At 60.2% G+C, this 20,116-nt stretch overlaps 5 protein-coding genes across 5 annotated transcripts; all 5 read right to left on the minus strand.

Annotated features, from left to right (window-relative positions):
- Positions 1-833: 833 nt before the first annotated feature.
- On the minus strand, positions 834-3,233 carry LSCM1_00354 (uncharacterized protein; the record flags this gene model as incomplete). Its single annotated transcript, XM_067318006.1, has 1 exon — positions 834-3,233. One exon carries the CDS (start codon positions 3,231-3,233, stop codon positions 834-836), a length of 2,400 nt encoding a protein of 799 aa, XP_067174111.1.
- A 1,321-nt stretch (positions 3,234-4,554) lies between these two features.
- On the minus strand, positions 4,555-5,778 carry LSCM1_00355 (uncharacterized protein; the record flags this gene model as incomplete). The annotated part of the gene is made up of 1 exon (XM_067318007.1): positions 4,555-5,778. One exon carries the CDS (start codon positions 5,776-5,778, stop codon positions 4,555-4,557), a length of 1,224 nt encoding a protein of 407 aa, XP_067174112.1.
- A 1,344-nt stretch (positions 5,779-7,122) lies between these two features.
- Positions 7,123-7,587, minus strand: LSCM1_00356 (uncharacterized protein; the record flags this gene model as incomplete). Its single annotated transcript, XM_067318008.1, has 1 exon — positions 7,123-7,587. One exon carries the CDS (start codon positions 7,585-7,587, stop codon positions 7,123-7,125), a length of 465 nt encoding a protein of 154 aa, XP_067174113.1.
- Positions 7,588-8,847: 1,260 nt separating this feature from the next.
- On the minus strand, positions 8,848-10,074 carry LSCM1_00357 (uncharacterized protein; the record flags this gene model as incomplete). The annotated part of the gene is made up of 1 exon (XM_067318009.1): positions 8,848-10,074. The coding sequence occupies one exon, from the start codon at positions 10,072-10,074 to the stop codon at positions 8,848-8,850; it is 1,227 nt and encodes a 408-aa protein (XP_067174114.1).
- Positions 10,075-11,260: 1,186 nt separating this feature from the next.
- LSCM1_00358 (uncharacterized protein) lies at positions 11,261-18,823 on the minus strand (the record flags this gene model as incomplete). The annotated part of the gene is made up of 1 exon (XM_067318010.1): positions 11,261-18,823. One exon carries the CDS (start codon positions 18,821-18,823, stop codon positions 11,261-11,263), a length of 7,563 nt encoding a protein of 2,520 aa, XP_067174115.1.
- Positions 18,824-20,116: the final 1,293 nt, after the last annotated feature.

Consider the following 20,116-nt stretch of genomic DNA (forward strand, 5'->3'; position numbering starts at 1 on the left):
AATAGCAGATAATGCTGACTGAGGGGGAGGGGTGGGTGGGGGGGCGGCGGCATACTTCCTGCTGCTACTTGCAGATGTGCCAACTCGATGAAAACAGCGAGAACAGCCGCTCAAGCACAGCCGCAACCATTCCCTCCTCTTCATGCGCTCAGGTGTGTGTATCCTTCGCTGTCTCCGACCCCTCCCCCCTTCCATGTCCTTCAAAGGCGTAGCGGAGGGTGTGAGGGAGGAGGGGGAGGAATGGGGGGGCCTTGACCGTGTCCCTCTAAACAAACCGTGACATCAGCTACACATCCCTATTCTCTCTCTCCTCACCTGGGCGCGAGGACGGGGCCGGAGAGTGGGAGGAGGGGAAAGCGCTGGAGGGTGCTTGCATTCAGGTGCACTGCACCCGAAGCAGATGGGCGGGCCATGATGTATTCACATCACATGCCTGTCAAGGGCCTCTGATAAGAAGAGCGAGAGACATGTACATGCACAGGCGTGCACAAAGGCCCACAGTTGAACAGCTTAAAAAGTAAATGGCCAGCCAGTGATAATACATGCGGAGAGGGCTCCGTGTGGATTACATGATGAGAGGCGTCTGTACGGTTGTGCATACACACTTACACGCAGCAACAGAAGCCGCAGAAAATAAATAAACGCCGAGCAATTCATCGATTCACCATTCATTCTCCCCCCTCTCCCTTTCGCACATACAAACAGAGGCATGCGGGAGTAACATCAGCTCGGTGTAGGGGGATCACTCTCGTCGCCGATTCGTCAACGCAGAGGTACGCAGCGCCAAGATTGGCACGAAATCGTTATACACAGCACCCTGCTCACTGCCACACCTACTGAGGCAAGCTTGATATCAAGTGCTTCAACGCGTCCCGCTCGGCCCGAAGTTTCTCGCGAGCACGCATCGCTTCTTCACAGATGAGCTCACGCTGTCGCACAACCGTGCAGGCAGCCTTATGCTTTTCTAGGAGGCTAGCGACTGTGTGCAGCTTTTTGAACTCAGCGATGCGCTGCAGCTGCAGCATGAGGTACGCTTTCGTCTCATCCTGCTCCCACTCCGCCTCGCGGCGCCACATAATGTCAGCCAGCTGCCGCGACCGCGCATTGCGGTGGCGCTCCTCTTCTTGACGATACCTCTCTAAGTGGGTAGCCTTTAACAGCTCCTCCTTCGCCACCGCCTGGGAGCGAATTTCGTTAAGGCGTTCGTGGTGCGCCGCTGTCGCGGCCGCGCGCTCCACGGCTTCCTCCTTTCGGCGAGCCTGAAGCTCCCGCAGGCGCTCCTCGGCGTCCAGCTGACGCTGCAGGGCCGCTTGCCGCATCGCTTCTTCCGCCTCGGCTGCGCGCTGTCTCGCTTCCTCTCGCAAACAGGCGGCTCGCTGCTGCTTCTCCACAAGTGCTCGGTGCTCTTCTGCGATTCTTGCCTCGCGCATGGCGCGCAGCTGCTCACACGTCGCTTCCTTCTCACGCCGCTTTTGCTCTTGCGCTACAGCCTGTTCTTCCAAGAGAGCCGTCTTCCGCTCCAACCTGCGAGCCCGTTCCGCCTCTCGCGCCTCACGCTGCTCCTGTATTGCCTGCAGCTGCCTCTCACGCGCAGCCATTCTCTCGGCCTTGCGTGCCTCGGCCCTCTCGAGGCGCGCCTGCAGATGCTGCCTGTACACCTCTTCCCGCCGCTGTCTCTCGGCATGATGAGCCTCTAGGCGGGCCTGCACCAGTCGGCGAGCCTCCTGCTCCTCAAGCGCCTTTCGACGTCGCTCCTCTTCGGCCTCGGCCTCCGCCTGAAGCTTCCGCTGCACCGCGGCATCCTCTTGTTCTTGCAGCTCTTTGGCGCGCTGCACCTCGCGCATCATGCGATTCTTGCTGCTCTCAAACATCCGACGTTGTCGCTCCTGCCGTTGCTGCACCACCGTTGCCAATGGCAGAAGCTCCTCCTCACGCATCGTAAACGTTAGCGTGTCTGCTTCGCTTAGACGTCGATACAAACGGATGACTTCATCGAGAGGGGCGCGCGCGCAGAGCGCCGAGTAGCTATCCTGCAAGGAGCGACACAGGGCATCTCGCTGAGCCTGCACATACGCGCGACGGTGCGCACACACTTCTGTCTGCACTGCAGCAATATCCTGCGTCACACACGTCGGGGAGCTGATCGCAGCAGAGGAAAAAACACCGCTTGGAGGGTCCCAATCCTCGGGCGAGGCGCCCTTTTCGAGGAGGGTGATCACAGAGCGCGGCGAGTTGATGCGAAACCGCGGCGACACCTCTTTGTTGCTGAAGCGGCTCTCTAATGTTGTGAGGCGATGGGGTGCGGCCTGCCCGCTCTGCAGCCACCCGAGATCAAAGAAAGAGAGGTCGAGGCGCAGGGAGGCCGTATACTGCGGTGGTGGATTGAGCAGCACACGCAGCAGGCGCGCCGTCGATTCCGCGCCGTGAGCCGTGGTAGGCGAGGCCGCTCGCAGGGGTCGATCTGGCTGAGGTAGCTTTGGCTTCGCCACTCGGGCATAGGCAGCAGAGGACGCGCCGTCGCGCTGCCCAAGGCGACCTGTAGCCAGCGGCGGCTTCAGCGAAGGGGCGGTGCGCGCGCGAGGCTGACTCCCGGGCGTGGCTACCGTAGGGGGCTTCCGCTTTGGGAGTGCCGATGGCGGTCGTGGGATGCGCGCAGGAGCGGCCTCGACCACGGCTGCCGCCGACTCGCGCGTTCCATCTGCTTTGACAGGGTCGAGTCCCACAGCCTCCTCACCCGCTTCCGGAGCTGCTGAGGCGGTGGCGGGCGTGCTGACTGCACTAGACGGGCGCGAGTTGGTGGGGGTAACCACCTGGGGCGGTCCCTCGTCTGACTGCGGAACTTGGGACAGTGGCAGGGAGATGGACTTCCGCGCTGCTGGAGTCAGCGTGTCCGTCACTGCTACATGCGATGTCCGGGCGCTCGCCCCGCGGTAGCCTTTGCGCAGCGGCGGTGCTTTCCTGCTCTCTCGGGTTCGCTCGTATTCCTGCTCAGCTTCGGTGGGGCCGAGGAGAGATGGCACAGTGCGATCAAACTCAGCTGGGACGTCCTTGAGCCCGATTGTATTTGTCGTCTCTGCCGCCCCCAAGTGATGGCGACGCAGCTCTGGCTCGTACTTCTCATACTCGCTGAGGTACTTTTGCCGGCTCTTCTCATCTGCAGCGATGCGGGGTATGTTCGGCAGTGTGATGCTCCCGAAGGCGAGCCGATGCAAAGGTTCCTTTACACACGACATGATGGATGCTGAGGGAGGCTCGAAAGCGGGAGAAGGAGGAGATGCTGCGAGCACACAGCAGCGGAGTCACCTTCCTTCAGAGCGATAGCCGCTGAGGCTGTGAGGACGTGTAGTCGTCGCGCCCGCTACTGCTCTCACACACGTCACGATGTGCTATACGATGTGCACGCGATTCTCGTCGATCTTTCACGATGCCGACCACTGCTCGGTTCTGCAACGGAAGGTGAACAGGGACGCACACGCAGGGTCTCTGGCCAGTTTCGAGAAGAAACGGAGAGGAAGTTGCCTGGCGCTGATGAAAGAGGCGCCCCCCCCCTTCCCGTCGGAACCCCCACCTCTCTTTGAGCGAACCCTCGTGGTCCCTATTCGTTTTTTTTTGTGTGTGTGTGCCTGTCGGCCAACGCTTTTGCATCATTGAGATGTGAGTCAAGCGAAGAAACGCGGAACTCAGTGCCCGTCCGCACGTTCCGTCGGCGCATTGGCAATGCAATACCTCCAAGGGTGAGAGAGAGAGGGAGAGGGATGGAGAGCCACAACCAGCGAACACGTGCAAGGGGGGAGAGGTGGGGAGCGTTGAGCGCGGCCGAAACTGAGGGGTCGGTGCCTGAAAATAAAGAGCACGATGGGAAACGACGGTATCCGCCCCAAGGCGCACGCGTGCACCTCGGAGGTTGCCATTCCCTTCAGTCCTTCTTCCGCATCCAACTCGCAGTAAGGGATGCTTCGCCCCCCCCCCCCCCCCACATTCACATACACGCACACCCTCGGGCGTTCGTCTGTAATATCCTCGGCGTCTGCGCGCGACTGTGCTTTCACGTACCAAAACAAAAGCGCGTACACCTGGTATGATGGAAGGAGGTGCCGCTGTGTGCTTGCGTGGAGAACGAGAAGAGGAAGCAATACCGCATGCACAGTCTCTTTCTCTCCCTCTCATGCACTCACTCGCTCCCCCTTTTGCGGCTCGCCTGCCAGGCTCAGCAGTGCCTTCATTGAGGCGGTACTTGTGCCCCGTGCTCGACAGACACATACAGAGACCCACACGCATGACATCTTCACCTTGCACAGCACAAGTGAAAACGGGCAAAAACGCCTATCAGAGTAGTTTACATACAGGGCCCAGGCGACGGGCAAAGAGAAAGAGCGATGACTGCCTCTTGCAGCACTTTCAAGGGTCCGCAATCGTGCTGTCAGAGTAGGGAGACGCTAGTGACCAGGAAGGGGCGGGGAGGGGCGCCTCTGTAGAGAAGTGGAAACAGGATATTTCGGTGTACCTACTCTTGGTCGCGCGTCGACTGCCGCCTGCTCCAATCAACACTCCCGCCTATTGCGTGTAACGATGCACGACATTGCTACCTTGCTCGTCGTACGTGGCCTTGGCAAGGCATGTGTCCGGGAAGGCACTGCTGCAACCCCAGATGGACGCTCCCATCCACGCCGCTGCTCCGCGCTCTGGAAACGCGACGCAGGTGGCCTGCACCCCTTTAGGCGCGATGGCGACAATCTCGAGCTGCAGGCGCTCCTCCGTACCCCGGAAAAGAGTACTACCGCCGCCTAGAACGACGTTCTCGTACAGCACCTGGCGAAGGAGCTGCGGGGCGGCGTTGGCGGCGTCGCGTAGCATGTCTACCCAACCGCATAGAGTCTTTTTCACGACGGGATTGCTCTGTGAGTACCCCGTTGGGGTGCTGGGCAGCTCTGCAGAGAGGGGGGTAGTGTATGTGAGGTACGTGCGGTCGAACAGCGCCTCTGGGACTTTGTAGGCGTGCTCGAGAAGGAAAAGGCGCTCCTGATCGGGCAGGACGAACCCGTCAGCGGGGTCGGGGTGGTCGCGCATGCCCACCTGCCGGGCTTCCTCATCCTTCGCGTCAGCGGATACGCGGCACAGCGCTTCCTTGGCGGCCTCCACAACGTTGCGGTCAGCAGCGGTCGATAGCGGGTACCCGGCTGCCCGCAGCGCGGCGAAAAGCTCGTTGGTCAATGCCTCACCAGCAATAGGAGACGAACGCACAGAGTACGCTAAGGTGTATCCCTCCTCTACTGCTGCGACGCAGGTTCGGCCAGCGCCGCTGTCAAGTGCCAACCCGCTCGTGCGCCCGCTCGAGTAGAGCGTGGCTGCCGTATTCGTGAGTAGCCCTGCGAGAGGAATGTTGAAAGACTCGAACAGCACCTCGCAGAGGCGCTCCCGGCTGAGTCTCGACTGATCAGCCGACTCAAGAAAGAGGAACGGAGACACGTCCGGTGTGACGCGGGCCTTCTCCGTAAATGCGTAGAAGAGCAGCTTCTCGAGGGCGTCGTAGTCACACACGTGGCCCGCCTTCACAGGGAACGTGACCTCGAGCAAGCCACTATCCGCGTAGGCTGCATCTCCGGCTAACACGTCGAACGGGTGCTGGAGGAGCGTCGGGCGCGGTCGCTTCGGGCAAGGAAGCCCTACACAGCTGCGGAGCGTCGTCCGGGGTGCTTCTTCACCGCTGAAGCCGATGCGTGTGTCTCGAGATCCAACGTCCACCACCACGCTCTGCACGCCAGTGGAGATACGAGGCATGCTAGTTCTAGTCGAGAGTCGTTACTGACGAAGCGAAAAAAGAAGGCGCACGTAAAGCTGAGGGGAAAAAACTGATATTGCCTAGAGGCAATGCGACGAAGCTTTGTCGCCCACCCCAACGGCGCGCCATTCGTGCTCGACGCACCACATGAGCAGGCGAACAACAGCGTTTGGGGAAAAAAAGAAAGTAGACGAGCAAAGAAGTCAGTAGTGCAGACGATGGCAGAGAGAGTGGGAGGGGGAGGGTAGATACTCGAGGAGTGAGGGAGATGGCGTAGGTTCCAGAGGAGGCTTAGCGCGCTCCTTCAAAAGAGCGCATAAAAAAAAGATGCACCCCCATGCCCGTCCTTAGGAGAGCGGGAGTGCGGAAAAAGGGGGGCCCACAAACGTTCATCCGCCACCGTCAAGCAGCCTTTTCTGATGCTTTTATGCACCTTGCCGTGGGTGACAGGCATGGCGGCGGCAACAGCGAGGAAGGAGAAAAAAGGAGCTCCGCTCAACAGGGGGACAGCTGCTCAAGCTGCCTCTGCTGACACCGTAGGTGACCATATTGAGGTATTGCTGCGCACCACTCGCTCAGTCGGCTCTGTTTGTCTGGCCTATGACTATCTGTTGGCGTTTGGGTCGGAGAAGCAGCACCAAGTAGTGAAGAGGCGAGCTCTCTCTTTAATCACGCACGCATGTGCCATTCACGGAGGAGGGGATGGGGGCGACCTCCATACACGCGACTGGAGACACTGACATGGGAAGAGGAGGCAAACAATCACACACACGCATGCGCACACTGAAGGAGAAGAGAGGGAAGGGAGAAAGAGGGTGAGACGCTGACAAGACATGGCTCCCGTCCTCTTTTCACTTCATCACCACCATGTCGTTTATGCACCACGCTAATCTATACAGGTGTGCCCCGCTGATCACCCCTGGACCCCGTAGATCAGCATGAAAACGGCATCCAGAGGAGGACATGACTTAGTCGAGTTGCCACACTAACACATGTACACAGAGACGCACAATATCTCATCGGGGCTGCACACGATAGGGAGAGAGAGAAGTGCCATGTGACTCAGCCACCCCCTTCCCCCCACACATACATACATACAAGGAAGCACACACATACACACACACAAAAACGCACCAAAAGCGAAGAAAAGGCATCTGAGGAGGCCCTTCACAGCGCTAATCACGAAGGCAGGCCAGAGCAGAGGAGGCGAGGGAGCGAGAGAAAGAGAGATGGACGGGGTGAGAAAATACGGTAGCGCCAGCGCCCCAGCAACACGAATGCGCCAGCCCGTTGACGTCACCCTATCTCTTTTTCCTCCCCCGAAAAAAAAGCAATTCTTTTCCTTAGGGGTTGTACACACCCGAGGGGCTATGATAGCCTGTGGGTGCACTAAAGACTTCTGGCCGCGTAAGCTCGGCGCGCGTGTTGTCGATGGCCTCCTTGTGCATCTCGAAGATTTGCGACATGGTGGCGTTGCGTTCGTACTGCTCATGCGGGTTCATGCCGCCAGAAAGCCAACGGTCCTTGTTCATGTTGGTGCTGAAGGGCTGCTGGCGGAATAAGACCGCTGCCGCCACACAGCCAGTGACGACGACCATGAAGGTGATGAGCACTTGCTCGGGCACCAGCAACATCGTGAAAATCGTTCGCTCCCTGAATGTTCGGTGCGTATTTGGGATCGAGGCGACCTGGGCATGTGCGTTCATGTAGCTGTTGCGGTATAACATCCCTTTCTCAGACGGGCGCACACCTGGGGAGAAAGCATGCAAGAACGGCTTCATGTGCTGGCCGACGGATCGACGGAGCATTGTGTGCGTGAGCCGGGTAGGGTGGGAGCTTGCTAAGGGCTACAAGAAGAAGCTGGGGTAGTGGTGGTGGTCGGGAGCACCGTAGAAAAGAGAGGCAGATGTCGATATAATTGGGAAGCTGAGCAGCCACAGCTGTGCGTGATAGCAGTGCAGGCACGCGGACTATACTCTTGATCACACTACGCCCTGAAGAGAAATTGAAGGCTGCGCGGCCACACTGCGTCGTCCCTTTCTTGCCCGTTGTGATGTGGCAGTATAGATGCTCAAGATGCTCTTCGAGAATTGGAGAGAGAGGGCGTGCAAAGAACACGCGCACAGCGTAATGGAAAACGGACACCACAGCGTATAGCCACGAGGGGAGCTTCTTTTCGATGGCCACTGGGGCGAGGGGAGGGAGGGAGTGAAGACGGTCAAGGAGAAGCAGAGAAAAAGTTACCCCACTGAGAAGGGGTGTGGGTGGTGGGGAATACAGACACATGAGAGCAGCTCGACGCAGCCTGCGGTGCAGCAGCTACGCTCCGCGCAAAATGGCCTCGTCCATGCGGCATCGTCGGTTGCCGCTAGCGCTTTATGTTTTTGAGGTGCCAGCCAAACGGTGAGATAGACGGTTACGTGCCGCCCGCACCGTTTCACACCCTTCACTCACTCTCCCTCACTCAGCTACACCGGAGCCAGCGCAGAGACAAACAGGCAGGCGAGTTACGGGACCGAAGTAACTCCGTATGGGACTTGTGCGCATGCCCGTATGCGGGTTGGACTTGTGCGTTCGACGCAGTATGAAGTGGGCCACACAAAGGAGGTAAAGACAGGTGACATGAACAGCAAAGAAGGCAATCGAGGCCAAACAAAAGGAAGAGCGCATGCGGGCCGGAGGACGGAGAGGCGCAGCGCAGCTGCTACACACCTGCCCTTGTGTAGCAGCTGCGCTGTGCCCTCACACCCCCCTCTTTGCCACGCAGTAGATATGGCACATGCTTGTGGTTGACACGCAACATCCATTTCGAGGACGAGAAGAGTGCACAAGGGGAAGCCGAGGACATCTCTGGCGATGAGGAGGAGGGGGGCGAGAGAGGAAGGAAGGATTGGATAGGAGATCGCAAGCATTAAGCACAGCACAGGAGGCACCGTTCCGTGCGCTGTTGCTTGCCTGCCCCTTCCCGTGAACGCCGGACGGTACCCCTTCTCCCTCCACTGACGCATACAACAAACATGGAGACTCTCTTCGTCACTCAGCACATCCCTTCTTTTTTTCTATTTGTTCTACATGTATCCGTGCGCGCGCGCCGCATTTTTGAACTCCTCGATGCTGCACGTGCTACCGCCCTTGGCGACCAGTGCAAAGACGGAATCAATGTCGGCGTCCGAAAGGCCGAAGCCGCACTTGTGGCTAAGCCGGCGGATATCCTCGAGGGGGCGACTTCCGGCAAAGTACTTAGTCTTCACCCCGAGGGAGACGTAGTGGCAGGGGTAGAGCAACTGGTGCGCGCGGACGTCGTCCTTGAGGGCTCTAGTCAGAGGCAGCTGATTGGTTGCCGATGTGGCCGCAGATGCATCGGCCACAGCATCCAGTCCAGCATCAGCGGAGGTGGTAAGGGCTTGCGGGGCGGTCTTGCTAGACGCAGCTTTGCTTGTCCCAGGCTCCTGCGTGGTTTGGGCCCAGGACGACAGCAGCTCCCGCACTGTTGGCTGCTCCGTCTGGAAGTAGCTTGCCGCCGTTCCTGTTGCACCGAGTTTGGTGACGCGCCCACGCTTTTCCTCGTCCCAGTCCGCCGGGTCATCGAAGCCGTAGCTTTTCGACTTGCCCAGCTCCTTCGCGACTGTGGTTTTGTGATCCTTCGCTAGCTTGGACGTCAGCTCTGTGGCAGAGTCTGTGTGCAGTGCAGAGGCGGTGGAGCCGTTGGCGCTGTCAGAAGGCTTGCCGAAGCGATGTTGGGTGGGGTCGATACCGGCGCCCTCCCAGTCGTAGTTGCGCGTCAGTTGCTCACCAGGGGGATGCAGCACGTCGACGGAGCGATACCCTGCCAGCACCAACTGCGCCGAGTCGCCCTTTTTTTGCTTAATGCCGAAGCCCCCGAAAGGGACTGGCACGGGATCCTTCGGCACCGGTGCGTGGCCAAGAGGCTTGCGACGGTGGCTGAGGTACTGTGTCTCACGCTGGGCGTCCAGCAGCGCTGTCATCTTGTCGGCGTACATCTCTGGCCGCAGACACTGATCGGCGCTGTCCGCCTCCTTACACCTCACGCCGTGCCGCATATCGGGGTCCACCAGGGCGTCCTTGGCGAGGCCCCAATGGCGCCGCTGCTCACCGACGTCGCATCCGCGGTGGTGAAAAGAGCGAATGTGATCCGGCGTTGTGGCGCCGTCGGGGTTGTAGCTGGAGAGTAGCTCTGCCACCGTGGCCTCCGTCCAGTCTCCATGGATGCCAGCCGGGCGCAGCTGTGGCGCCACGCGACTAAGCCGTGCCTGCGAGTTGGCGTAAGATGACATGGCAACTCTTTTGACGTGGAGAAGCTCGGAAGCGTGCAGTGCAAGTTGTGCGAAGCAAGTGTGGGAGAGGGTGCCGAGCTGTGAGGTGTGTCGCTGGGTGAAGTTGGGCAGCAGGAAGAGAAAAGAAGACCCGGCACACTCGTGCACGCAGCGGATGTAAAGAGAAGTGTGGAAAGGGGGTAGGCTGTAGGCGCTAGCGCATGCTCCACAAGTCAAGATGATGGAGAAGGGAATCGCTTTTTAGGGGGTGGGGGTGGGGCAAGGGAGGCGAGACGCAGCGACGAGCGCTCTATCGCTGACAAAGCGGTCATGGATGCGATTTTACCCATCCTTTCGTTGCTGTTGTTTGCCCCCTCCCCCTCCCCCCTCCCGCCCATCTCAAGCCGCTGAGTGACCCGCGTTTTCTCCTCTCACTCCCTTTCTTTTTGATAAGCGGAGACGTTCCCCCGCGGAGGAGTGCCGTGACCGCTATTACGGGCCCCCGCGTGCAGGCGACGCCGCCACCTCCAAAACCTCATTGGGTGCAAGAAAAGGTCGAACACCGAGGACCGTAATAGAGGCTTCTCTTTCGTTTGGGGGGGGGAAGCCGCCGTGGTGCGAACTGATGCCGTGAAGGGAGGAAAAAGGGTTGGCACACACACGCACACTCGCAGCTCAGCAGAAGCAGAGTCCCCCCTCCCCCCGTCAACAGAGACGCTTGTCTCTCTGCGCGCTGCTCATCCCCCCCTCTCCTGCCCCTCCCTGCGAGGTAAGAGCGCCTCCGACCCTGTCTGCGATGTCGCGGATGATATACCTCTTCACTTGGGTGTAGACCGCTTTCCTGTGCTTCCGCAGAGTACATCAAGCAAGAGTTGCGGAGACCTTGGCGGCAGAGGTCAGTTTGCCAAGAAAAAAAGACGCGCTGACCAGCGGGCGGAAGGGGAGGGGTGGAGGGGCGTCACCGCTGTGAGCGAAAGAGGGCGCGAATAGGAATGCACTGAGATATCAAAAAGAAAAAAGGTAAGCGGAAAGCAGAGCGAGCGAGCGAGCGAGCGCATCAAAAAAAAAGGCCACCCGCAGGTGCGCACGTCAAGCCTCTTCTGTGAGCGTTGCCTCTTTCCTTCCCCCCCTCCTCCCCTGCCCTCGCGCACACAGAGACCCGCACCTACACCTTTGCCCCTCACTCGACCTCTCGTGCCATACGTCGCTAACGAGAGCAACTCGTAATTGGCGCAGCCGGCGGTACACCACTTTCTGTAGGCCGCTCCCCAGGTGTGCCTTCGTGTGCCTCAAATAACGGATCTCGATGGCTCTCGCGCCGTCGCACCTGGCCCAGACGGAACAAGTCTTCGTGGCCCGCATCCGCGTACATGCAGCGTAGCGACCCCGTTACACAAAGCAGTCGCTCCGCTGACCGGAGCAGGTCTACGAGCTCGAGATATATGGCATGCTCAAGCCGCAGATCACCGTACTCTCGAGCCATCTCGATGCACCGCACCATATTCTCGAGGGCGGCGGGGTTGGCCATATTGGAGTAGAGCAGGGTGCTCGCCTGATTAGCCAGCACAGATCGCAGCAGCCGACCGAGGGCCAGGACGAACGTGGTGTAGAGGGCCACAATGCCGATGCCTTTCAGAAAGGAGATGCCCATGACCACTGTGTCAGAGATGATCACCATGTGCATAGGCACCTGCACCCCGGCCGTGCGGGCACCCAGGTACGCCCCAGGTCGCGCCCAGAGGGTGCGGTTGCCGGTGACGCTCTCGACGTCCTCGTAGTTGAAGTTTTCACATCCCTCACCTGTCGTCAAGCACCGCCACTCGGCCGCGCTGCTCACGTTGGCAGATGGCACGTTGCCCTCTGGGAAAAGCGGCGCGCAGTGCAGGCACCAGTAGCGTACTAGAGAGTGAAGGGCGACATCCCTGTCGTGTATTAGCTGGAGCGTGCAGTTGTGATAGTTGCGATGGGGAGAGTGCAGGCTCGCCGGAAGCCCATCGAGCCTACTGGCGCGGTTGAAGACGAACGGGCTGTAGAAGAACGGTAGGGAGGCGGCGGCAACCACGCCACTGCTGCTGCTTTCGCCGCTGCTGCCGCCGCGGGTTTCCTGCTCCAGGATGGCGACTAGGTCCTGCGCGGTGTGCCAGGGAATCGGCCAGCGGTTCACTAAGGACACCTCCGCGGCACTGGCTGTGTCGCTGACGCTGCGAGAGATCTCCAGCGTCTGCAGCATGTAGGCACTGGATGCGTTCGACGCAGCCGCGCGGAGGCCGGCCAGCACCTTCTGCAGGGCCTGCGGGCTGGCCATCCATAAGCTACTACTGCATGACGTGAACTCCATCAGCTGCACCGTCTTTCCGGCCGCCATGAGGCCATACGAAGCGAGCGTGGGGCGGGTCCGCTCAATCCACGTCCACCATTCCGCTGGCGTCGTGACATTGCCGTGGACTGCGCTCGCAAAAAAGTCGTAAGCGCCAAAGAAAGAGAGCTGAAAGTTGAGCTGCGTGGCGCTGTTTGTCACGGTGGACGGGTTGTAAGTGGAATAGTATAGCAGAGGCCCCAGCAGAGCCAACAAAACAAGGGCGATGCGACTCACACCAAACGCCCATTTGGAATGTAACGCCACCGTGTCGCCAAGCTTCTCGCCGTTGCGGCGCTTGGCCAGGTAGCGCTCCCGACACTGGTATATGTGCACATAGATGTCCTCCACCGTCAGGTATTCCTGTAGACTCAGCGACGTCCGCAATACTGTCCAGTCTACCAACGTGCACAGCTCCCAGAGAAATGGAAGCGCGCGGTAGGCCGTGAAGCTGGTGTAGCTGACGAGACTGCCTAGATGAGTAGTGAAGGTGTCGCGGCGGCGGTGCAGCGGGAAGCCGCGGCTAACTTGCTTCACAGAGAATAGAAGGGCCAGGACTTTGAGCCCAAAGTACGCGTTGCCGAGGCCGCGCGCCCACACCTTCATCGCATTCCGCCACCACCAGTACAAGAGGGTGTAGGAAACGCTGCACACGCAGTTGGCGAGTGCCTTCAGCTTCATACAGCGCTGCATGTACAACATGCGATCCATCACAAGTTGCAGCACACTGATGCACAGCAGCAACGCCATAGGGCCTGGCAGCAGGTTGTTCTGCACGTTATCCTGCAGCGTTGTGTTGTCGTTTCCGGCCATGCGACTGTAGAAGACGGCAGCGAAGAGCAACGCCAGGAAGTCAATGGTGGTGTAGGAGATGTACCAATCCTCCCCCACACCCGGCACGGCGAGGAGGTTTTTGTAGTAGGTGACCAGAAAGGCACGGAAGGTGCCATCGCTGCTGCCACTGGCATGCGAAAGCGGTGACAAGAGGAGGGAGGCGGCCACAGGCGATGCTGCCGTCGCTGTTGCCTCAGAGGCGGATGGCGGCGCGCCTCCAGCACAAGGCACCGGGCTCTCTCGCTTAACTGACGTGCCGGTGCTGTCGGGCTCCCTACTTTGCTGCTGCTGCTGCTGCCCTCCCTCTACATAAACCCCGTGGATGATGCACATGCGATCATGTAACACGAGCACCCCCATCGTCACTACATCCATCCAAAGCGTATTGTAGCAGAGGGCGCCGCGCGAGGAGGACTGACCAATCCGCATGTGGCTCCAGTGGCTGCTGCAGCGACCCTGCCTCATCAACGGCAGTACTGTCCAAGAGAGCGCTGTGATAATGGACAAGCTCGTTTTGGAGAAGAATGCCCACATTGACACCACCTCTTTCAGCAGCACTCCAGTCACGAGGTATGCCCCAAACGCCCTGTACACCACGCGCGGGGCGTGGGGGTAGTAGGCTAGCGCCACCTGAAGCAGGTAAAACAGCCCAAGCAGTTCCCACAGGCAGCCTGTGAGGAGTGAGTTGATGAGTGAGCAGCCAAGCAGAGCCAGGTGTGTGTGGTGCAACACCACTTGCACTGCAGTGCGTAGAGCGTGTTGACCGAGTAGCCGAAGTGTCAACGCGGAGGATTCGACGGCGGCAGAGAACGGGCCCGCGACTGAGAGCCGATACTCGGAGGGGTGGTAAGTGTACGCTGCCAGTTTATTGCACGTCCACCGAAGCCACCACACACAGCGCTCCCGCCACCACAGCAGCGGAGACGGCTGCGGCTGCTCGAACGACATGGGTGGTTGCGTTGCCTCATCGCCCCTGCCGTTTGCACCGGAAAGCGGCAGTGGAGGCGCCGGCAGTGCACCCGCGTAGTCCAGTGCCCCATACGCCTCCTCCGTCTCCGTTACTGAGGCCATAGGCGGCGGCGGAGGCATCGGCACTCTCTCTCTATCAGCGTCATCACCCTCGTCGCCGTCCTCTTCCCCGTACTCGACATCTCTCGTTCTGACTACTCGACTGGCGACCGCCGCGCACGCGCCGGTGCGCAGTGTATCGAGGTACAAGCGTATTTCCCGGTCTATGCGCAGCGACTGCTCGGTGGCTTTCGCCACGCGTGTCAGAAGGCGGCGTTTTAGGGCGGCGTGGCGCGCCTCCCCCAGTCGCCGCTCTTCGTCTCGCTGACATAGAAGAGTGGCGCACCACTCTGGGCTGTTGTACACACAACTTTGCAGCCACAGAAGCGAGAAAAGAACGATGTGCCAGTGCGAGAACACGAGCGCATTGCCGTCCACGTGCGAGGCATCCTCGGAAAACCCTATTAGCAGTCCCACCCAGTGCGGCAGCGCTGGTATGGCGTCACGCACGTGAGGGCAGGCAGCGAACAGGGCGGTGAGCGGAAGGAGGGCGTAGAGGACGACAGTCAGCCGCCACCTCCGCCAAAAGTTCCACTGCGAACGGGCGTGTCGCACCGCCAAGCTCAGGCCAGCGAGGAGCAGCGCCACACTCAGCACACAGGGCGTTGACCTCTTGGCAGCCCCGGCGCCGATGGATCCACACGCAACCAGCGGCACCAGGCGCGTCACGCTCACGAATGCACCACCCTTGCGTGGAGGAGCTGGGGCTTCTGCGAGGAGAAGTGCATCAGTTTCTCCCGCCGTGGGATCGTCACAGTGAAACGTGTCAGCGACGTGCCTGCAAAAATGGTGTGCTTCATCGGGTGGCGTTTGGGACAGTGGCGCTGCAAGGCCTTCACGAATCTCCAGAGGTTGCCCGGTGCGGCGCTTTAACCAGTCGAAGAAGTTTGGGCCGTGGGCGTGCTGGAAGAGATGCACACATTCTCCGTCGCGTGGTGCACCACTGCTCACTCGGAGCACCGCACACGCAGCGGCGGCAGCGCAGTACACGCGGCCCAGCTCCACCTCTGTTTTACCTTCGCTTGCGCCGCCGCCTAACAGCCACGGGTACCTTGCCAGGACACTCCACGAAGGGAACATGGTGTGCAGCCAGTGCAGCACGTAGGCCAGCGCCATTAGACTGACAGTGGCTGTCTTACACGCCCTAAACAGCCAGCGCCGCCGCTGCAGCACACCGCAGCTTCGCACCTCCGCCGTGGCCCACACCACCACAGCTAGCACGCCAACCCCCCATCCCAGGGCGATTCTCTGTGTGAGGGACAGCAGCACCCAGAGCAGCAGCGGGTAGAGGTGCGTCGTAAAGGTACGCCGTAGACGGCCCCACACCCTTGCTGGGTTGGACACATCGGTTTCCATGTGCTGCACTCTCCACTCTGCCATCAGCGCGCACTTCAGCTGCAGGGATTGGACCGCGCCCATTAGTAGCGGAGCTGCCGCGACCGTCAGCATGGACGGAAGGCCTGCAGACCAGCTCATCACCGGCGAGGGCCTCCACAAACCAATGAGCTCTGCGAGAGATACGCCAAACCGCGTCTCTGTATCGAGCCACGCAGGGGAGAACCACAACTGATACGTACACTGCAGTGCAGTGTGCACGGCCGCCACACCATAAGTCCAGCAGGGGAAGACACCGAGTGCCGGGCCGACCAAGTAGAGTGCTACCAGAAGACTCGGCCGCTGCAAGGCAGTGTAGGTCATGCTGGCGAGAAGAATCACAGAGAGCCCATCGGAAAGCACCTGCGGCCACCACACAAGCCCCCGCCAACACCGGGCGGCTTGCGCCTCCAGTGCAATGGTGGCAGGTGCTGCACCTAGTGAGGATAGCAGCGAGCTCGGTAATAGGGTCGGACTTGCGCTGGCCGCCGCCAGCACAATCACCAGCCACCAAGGAATGGAGAGCGGCGTGAGCCACTTGGCGGAGTCGGCGGGGAGGCCGATGTCCTGCGCGCAGCGTCCCTCTGACCCTGGCGGGCATCCCAAGGCGTGCAGGAGCCGCCAGAGCCGCGGCTGCACTAGCGCGACTTCCGCCGTCAGCATGCACATGAGCACTGCGCCGCAGTAACCCACAACGAGGAAGCGGCGCCACACGTATGCGAGTCTGTGCCACCTCAGGTGCTGAAGGAGGGCCGCAGCAAAGAGGAGGAGGACGAGTACCGTGACACTTGCGCTCCTCGGCAGCAGCAGGGCAATCCACGCGAGTGCCACGAAGCCGGCAACCTGGCGCACTGTGCGGAGGAAGAGCGCCCACCGACAACGGAAGGAGAGACACTGCGAGACATTAGCCCAGTCGGTGAGCCACTCTGGCGTGTACCGGCTACACCACATGAGTACCAGCTGTGCGTAGACGCACGGCACGAAGCCGTCCCACCCAATGGAGGTGGGCCCGATATCGTTACGAAGAGCGACTTTAGTGGGGGACGGTTTCATTACAGGGGGCGTAAGGCGGTGGTGCTGCTGCGATCCCTTTTCAGGGTCCACGGCGAAGAGGCTGTAGCAGAGCTGCACACCAACCACAATGGCCACCCAGACAGGTGGCACCAGGCGCACCCGTCGGTGCAGCAGGGCGTTGCCGCCGATCACACTGACACCAAGTGAAAGCACTAGACAAGCAGCATGGAAGGGATCCATGGTAGCGCCACTGGTGCCGAGAACAAACGTGCAGAGAATGACAGTGTACGTGTAGAAGGGGCCCTTGGCGAGGAACTGGGCCACCTCCTCGACTGTGAGACCACCCCGTGAAGCGACAGACGAGGAGGCGCCTTGCTCTAGCACAGCGGCCGCGCAGAGGGCGTCGAGCTCGAGGGTGTGTGGCGGGCGTCCCACGGCGACTTCGAACAGCTTGCGCAGCTTTCTGCGGTCCGCCGCGGCATCACGCAGCTGCTCTCGCAGCCACATTACCTGTACGCAGTCCGCCAGATGCCCATCAGCATCGGCAGAGGGTATCATACGGCTCACTAGCGGTGGCGACGATGAAGCGGGCCTTGCCTCTTCGTCTGCCCGGCTACTGCCGCCGCTGGTGTCCTCCACACCTGCGACACTCACGTATACGCCAAGAAGGAGTGTGATGAGGTGCTCTGCGACAACTTGTGCCACAACCGCACGGCTATCGTCTGTGTAGGCAGGCTTTGCAGGCGACCACTGCACCCACGCCGCGCTGCTCGTATTACCCGCCATCGTTTGAGAGACATACTGAAGGAGAATCATGCAGCACAGCACGACCAGTACACCAGCGAGGCCGATGCGGAGTGCCGATGATAGAACCATTGGCCGCTGTACCAGCCCACCAACGCAGCAGCAGAGGTGAACCAACCACACTGCGATCGAGACGAGGCTGGGGTAGTAGACAGCGTACGCGAGCAGAGCCGTCACACACACAATAGCAACCACTTGTGAGGTCCGTCGGTGATGGGTGTGCGGCCCTCTCTGACGCGCAGACATCGACGGCGGAGAATTAGGGGAGGCCGGGGGTAGGGGTCCTCGCTGATCGCCTGCGGAGAGCAGGCTATCTACCTCCCCAGCATCTGCCACCGTCGCGCTTGCGCCGCTCTCGGAAATGGCGCTCGCTGGCGATACCGTGCACCTGTGCATAACTGAGGCGCCAAAGAAGATGACTGCCATACCCACCATCTGCATCGCGCGGCGAAGACCCGAAACCGTGTCCATGGGGGCAGGGCCAATGCCGAGCAGGCTGCACCAATCGCTGTGCCCGTTTGTAAGGGGAAAAAAGGCGCTGTTCTGAGTTACGCACACGAGCAAAAAAACCACCGCAACGGCGGTGGCGAAGGCGCGGGATGTGCGGCCCTCCGCGCCCTCTCCGCTTGGCGCCGTGCGGCGCACCCGATGCCGTCGGCAGTGCTCCACGTACAGGAAAGCCATGGTAAACACAAACGCGAGGCTTTCAAGAGAAAGTCCAACCACACTTGGCTTCGCCGTCCAGGCCGTGGCCCAGCTCAGGGAAGAGAGTAGCGACCCGGCGGCGAGGCGGCAAGTCGTGCTCGTCACCCCCGCCGAGTGAGGGAGGAGGCGCCGGAGAGCCGACGTTCCCTGAGCCATACGCGTCGCGCCACTTCGAGAGAGAACGCGACCAGCGAGTGTAAGCCTCAGAATTAGCAGATAAGCCCCCAGGACAAGGGTTGTGACTGTCGGGCATACGATCGTGTTGACGCGATCCCTCGCGTCCCACTGCTGGACGCCAAGGAGGGCCCACAGAGGATACAAGGTTCTCCATGTCACTTGCTGCGACCAGGTCTTGTGGTGCAACGATGTCAGCGCGTTTGCAACAACGTTGCAAACTGCTGAAGTCGCCAAGAAGGCGAGCAGCACTTGCCAGAGGCGCAAAGGAAAGAGGCGCTCGCCGATGAGAGTGCTGCGGTGCGCCATGCAATAGACCATTGCGCCCATCAGCCATACCGGGGCTCGGAGGCTGATGACGCTTATGGTGGATAGCACGAAAAAAAAAGTGTGAAGCATCGCCACGCGCCACTGCGAGATCGATGTCGGATTGCCGTCCATTACGCTACGAAAAAAAATTGAGTGAGGGGAGGGGAGGGCAAAGGAAAAGTGAAAAGAGAAATTGCGGAGGAAAGTCTATTCTCCCGCCCCTCTGTGCCGCTGATGCCGCCGAGTGCGTTTTTTCTTGTCTGTGGGCGGGGCGGCGTACGTATCGGCCAAAGAAGACAAATAGAAAGCAACAACAAAAACGCCGGTGCACCTTTTCGTTAGGAAACTGATGGTGTTCCCATGCATACCTCTCTCTCTCTCGATGACGTCGCTCAGCCTGTCTATCGCACAATCTCACCCCCCCTCCTCCCACACGCACTCGCACACACGGCACAAGCGATGTGGCAGTTGCACCCGCGGCTACCGGACAAAGAGGGCGTAAAAGTCAGATGTGTCCTGCACGTCACGTCGAATCGTACGGCCGCACAGAGCAGTCATACGATCACATCCGCAAAAGGAACGCATAGCGAAAAAAGAAGAGAGAGGGATGAGAGGATGAGAGAGTGAAAGGGATGCCCGAGAGCTGAATCGTGTGCGTGCGCGCGGGCGACGGCCGAGTCCACGCACGCGCGATCGTGCTGGCGCTGCTGTGCACTTTCTTCTCCATTTTCTCCTCACCACTTTCTCAGTCGATACCTACACGCACAAACACAGCATGTTCGACCGCCAACCGAGAGCACAAGGCGCTCACATCGAGACCGCACGACTGTGATTGGAAAAGATAGCGGGTGCGCCAAATAGGGGCAGAAAGCCGGTGCCTTGAGCTTTTTTCTCTTCGTCGCACAGGGCGCGTCGGGCGACTGCCAGCGTATTGCGCCACTCGATGAGCCACAAGAGGAAGAGGAGAGGGGAAGAAGCGCCATGGACGATGTTGAATGGGCAGCCTTGCGCATGCGCCTCAGCGATAGCGTTGTGGACGAGAAGCAGATGGCGAGCACAGCTGTTTCCAAGTCTCTCCGCCCCTAAGCGCGAAACAAACAGGGGCGACGGCTCGCTTCGTTTCTTCAGGCTTGCAAGGCGTGCGAGCGTCCAATGCTTCTCGAATTACAGCGCACCCCCTTTGGGGCTCCGCATCGGCGGCCCCATTGCGAGCTTGTAAGGACCAGTCGCTTTCCGCAGGCCACTAACCCCTCCCACGAAATCCAACCTTAGCTACTTCTTCCTGCCACTCGCGTAACCACACCTGCCCTCCCCCCAAACAAAAAACACCCGTACCGCAGAGCACGTGCCGGCTCATGAGCCCGTCACTCGGAGGCGGCGGAAGGCGGGGCGTCGGGGAAGCTGAGATTACCGGCGTCAGTTCAA

Source organism: Leishmania martiniquensis, chromosome 36 (genome assembly GCF_017916325.1).
Source record: "Leishmania martiniquensis isolate LSCM1 chromosome 36, whole genome shotgun sequence".
NCBI classification, from domain to species: domain Eukaryota; phylum Euglenozoa; class Kinetoplastea; order Trypanosomatida; family Trypanosomatidae; genus Leishmania; species Leishmania martiniquensis.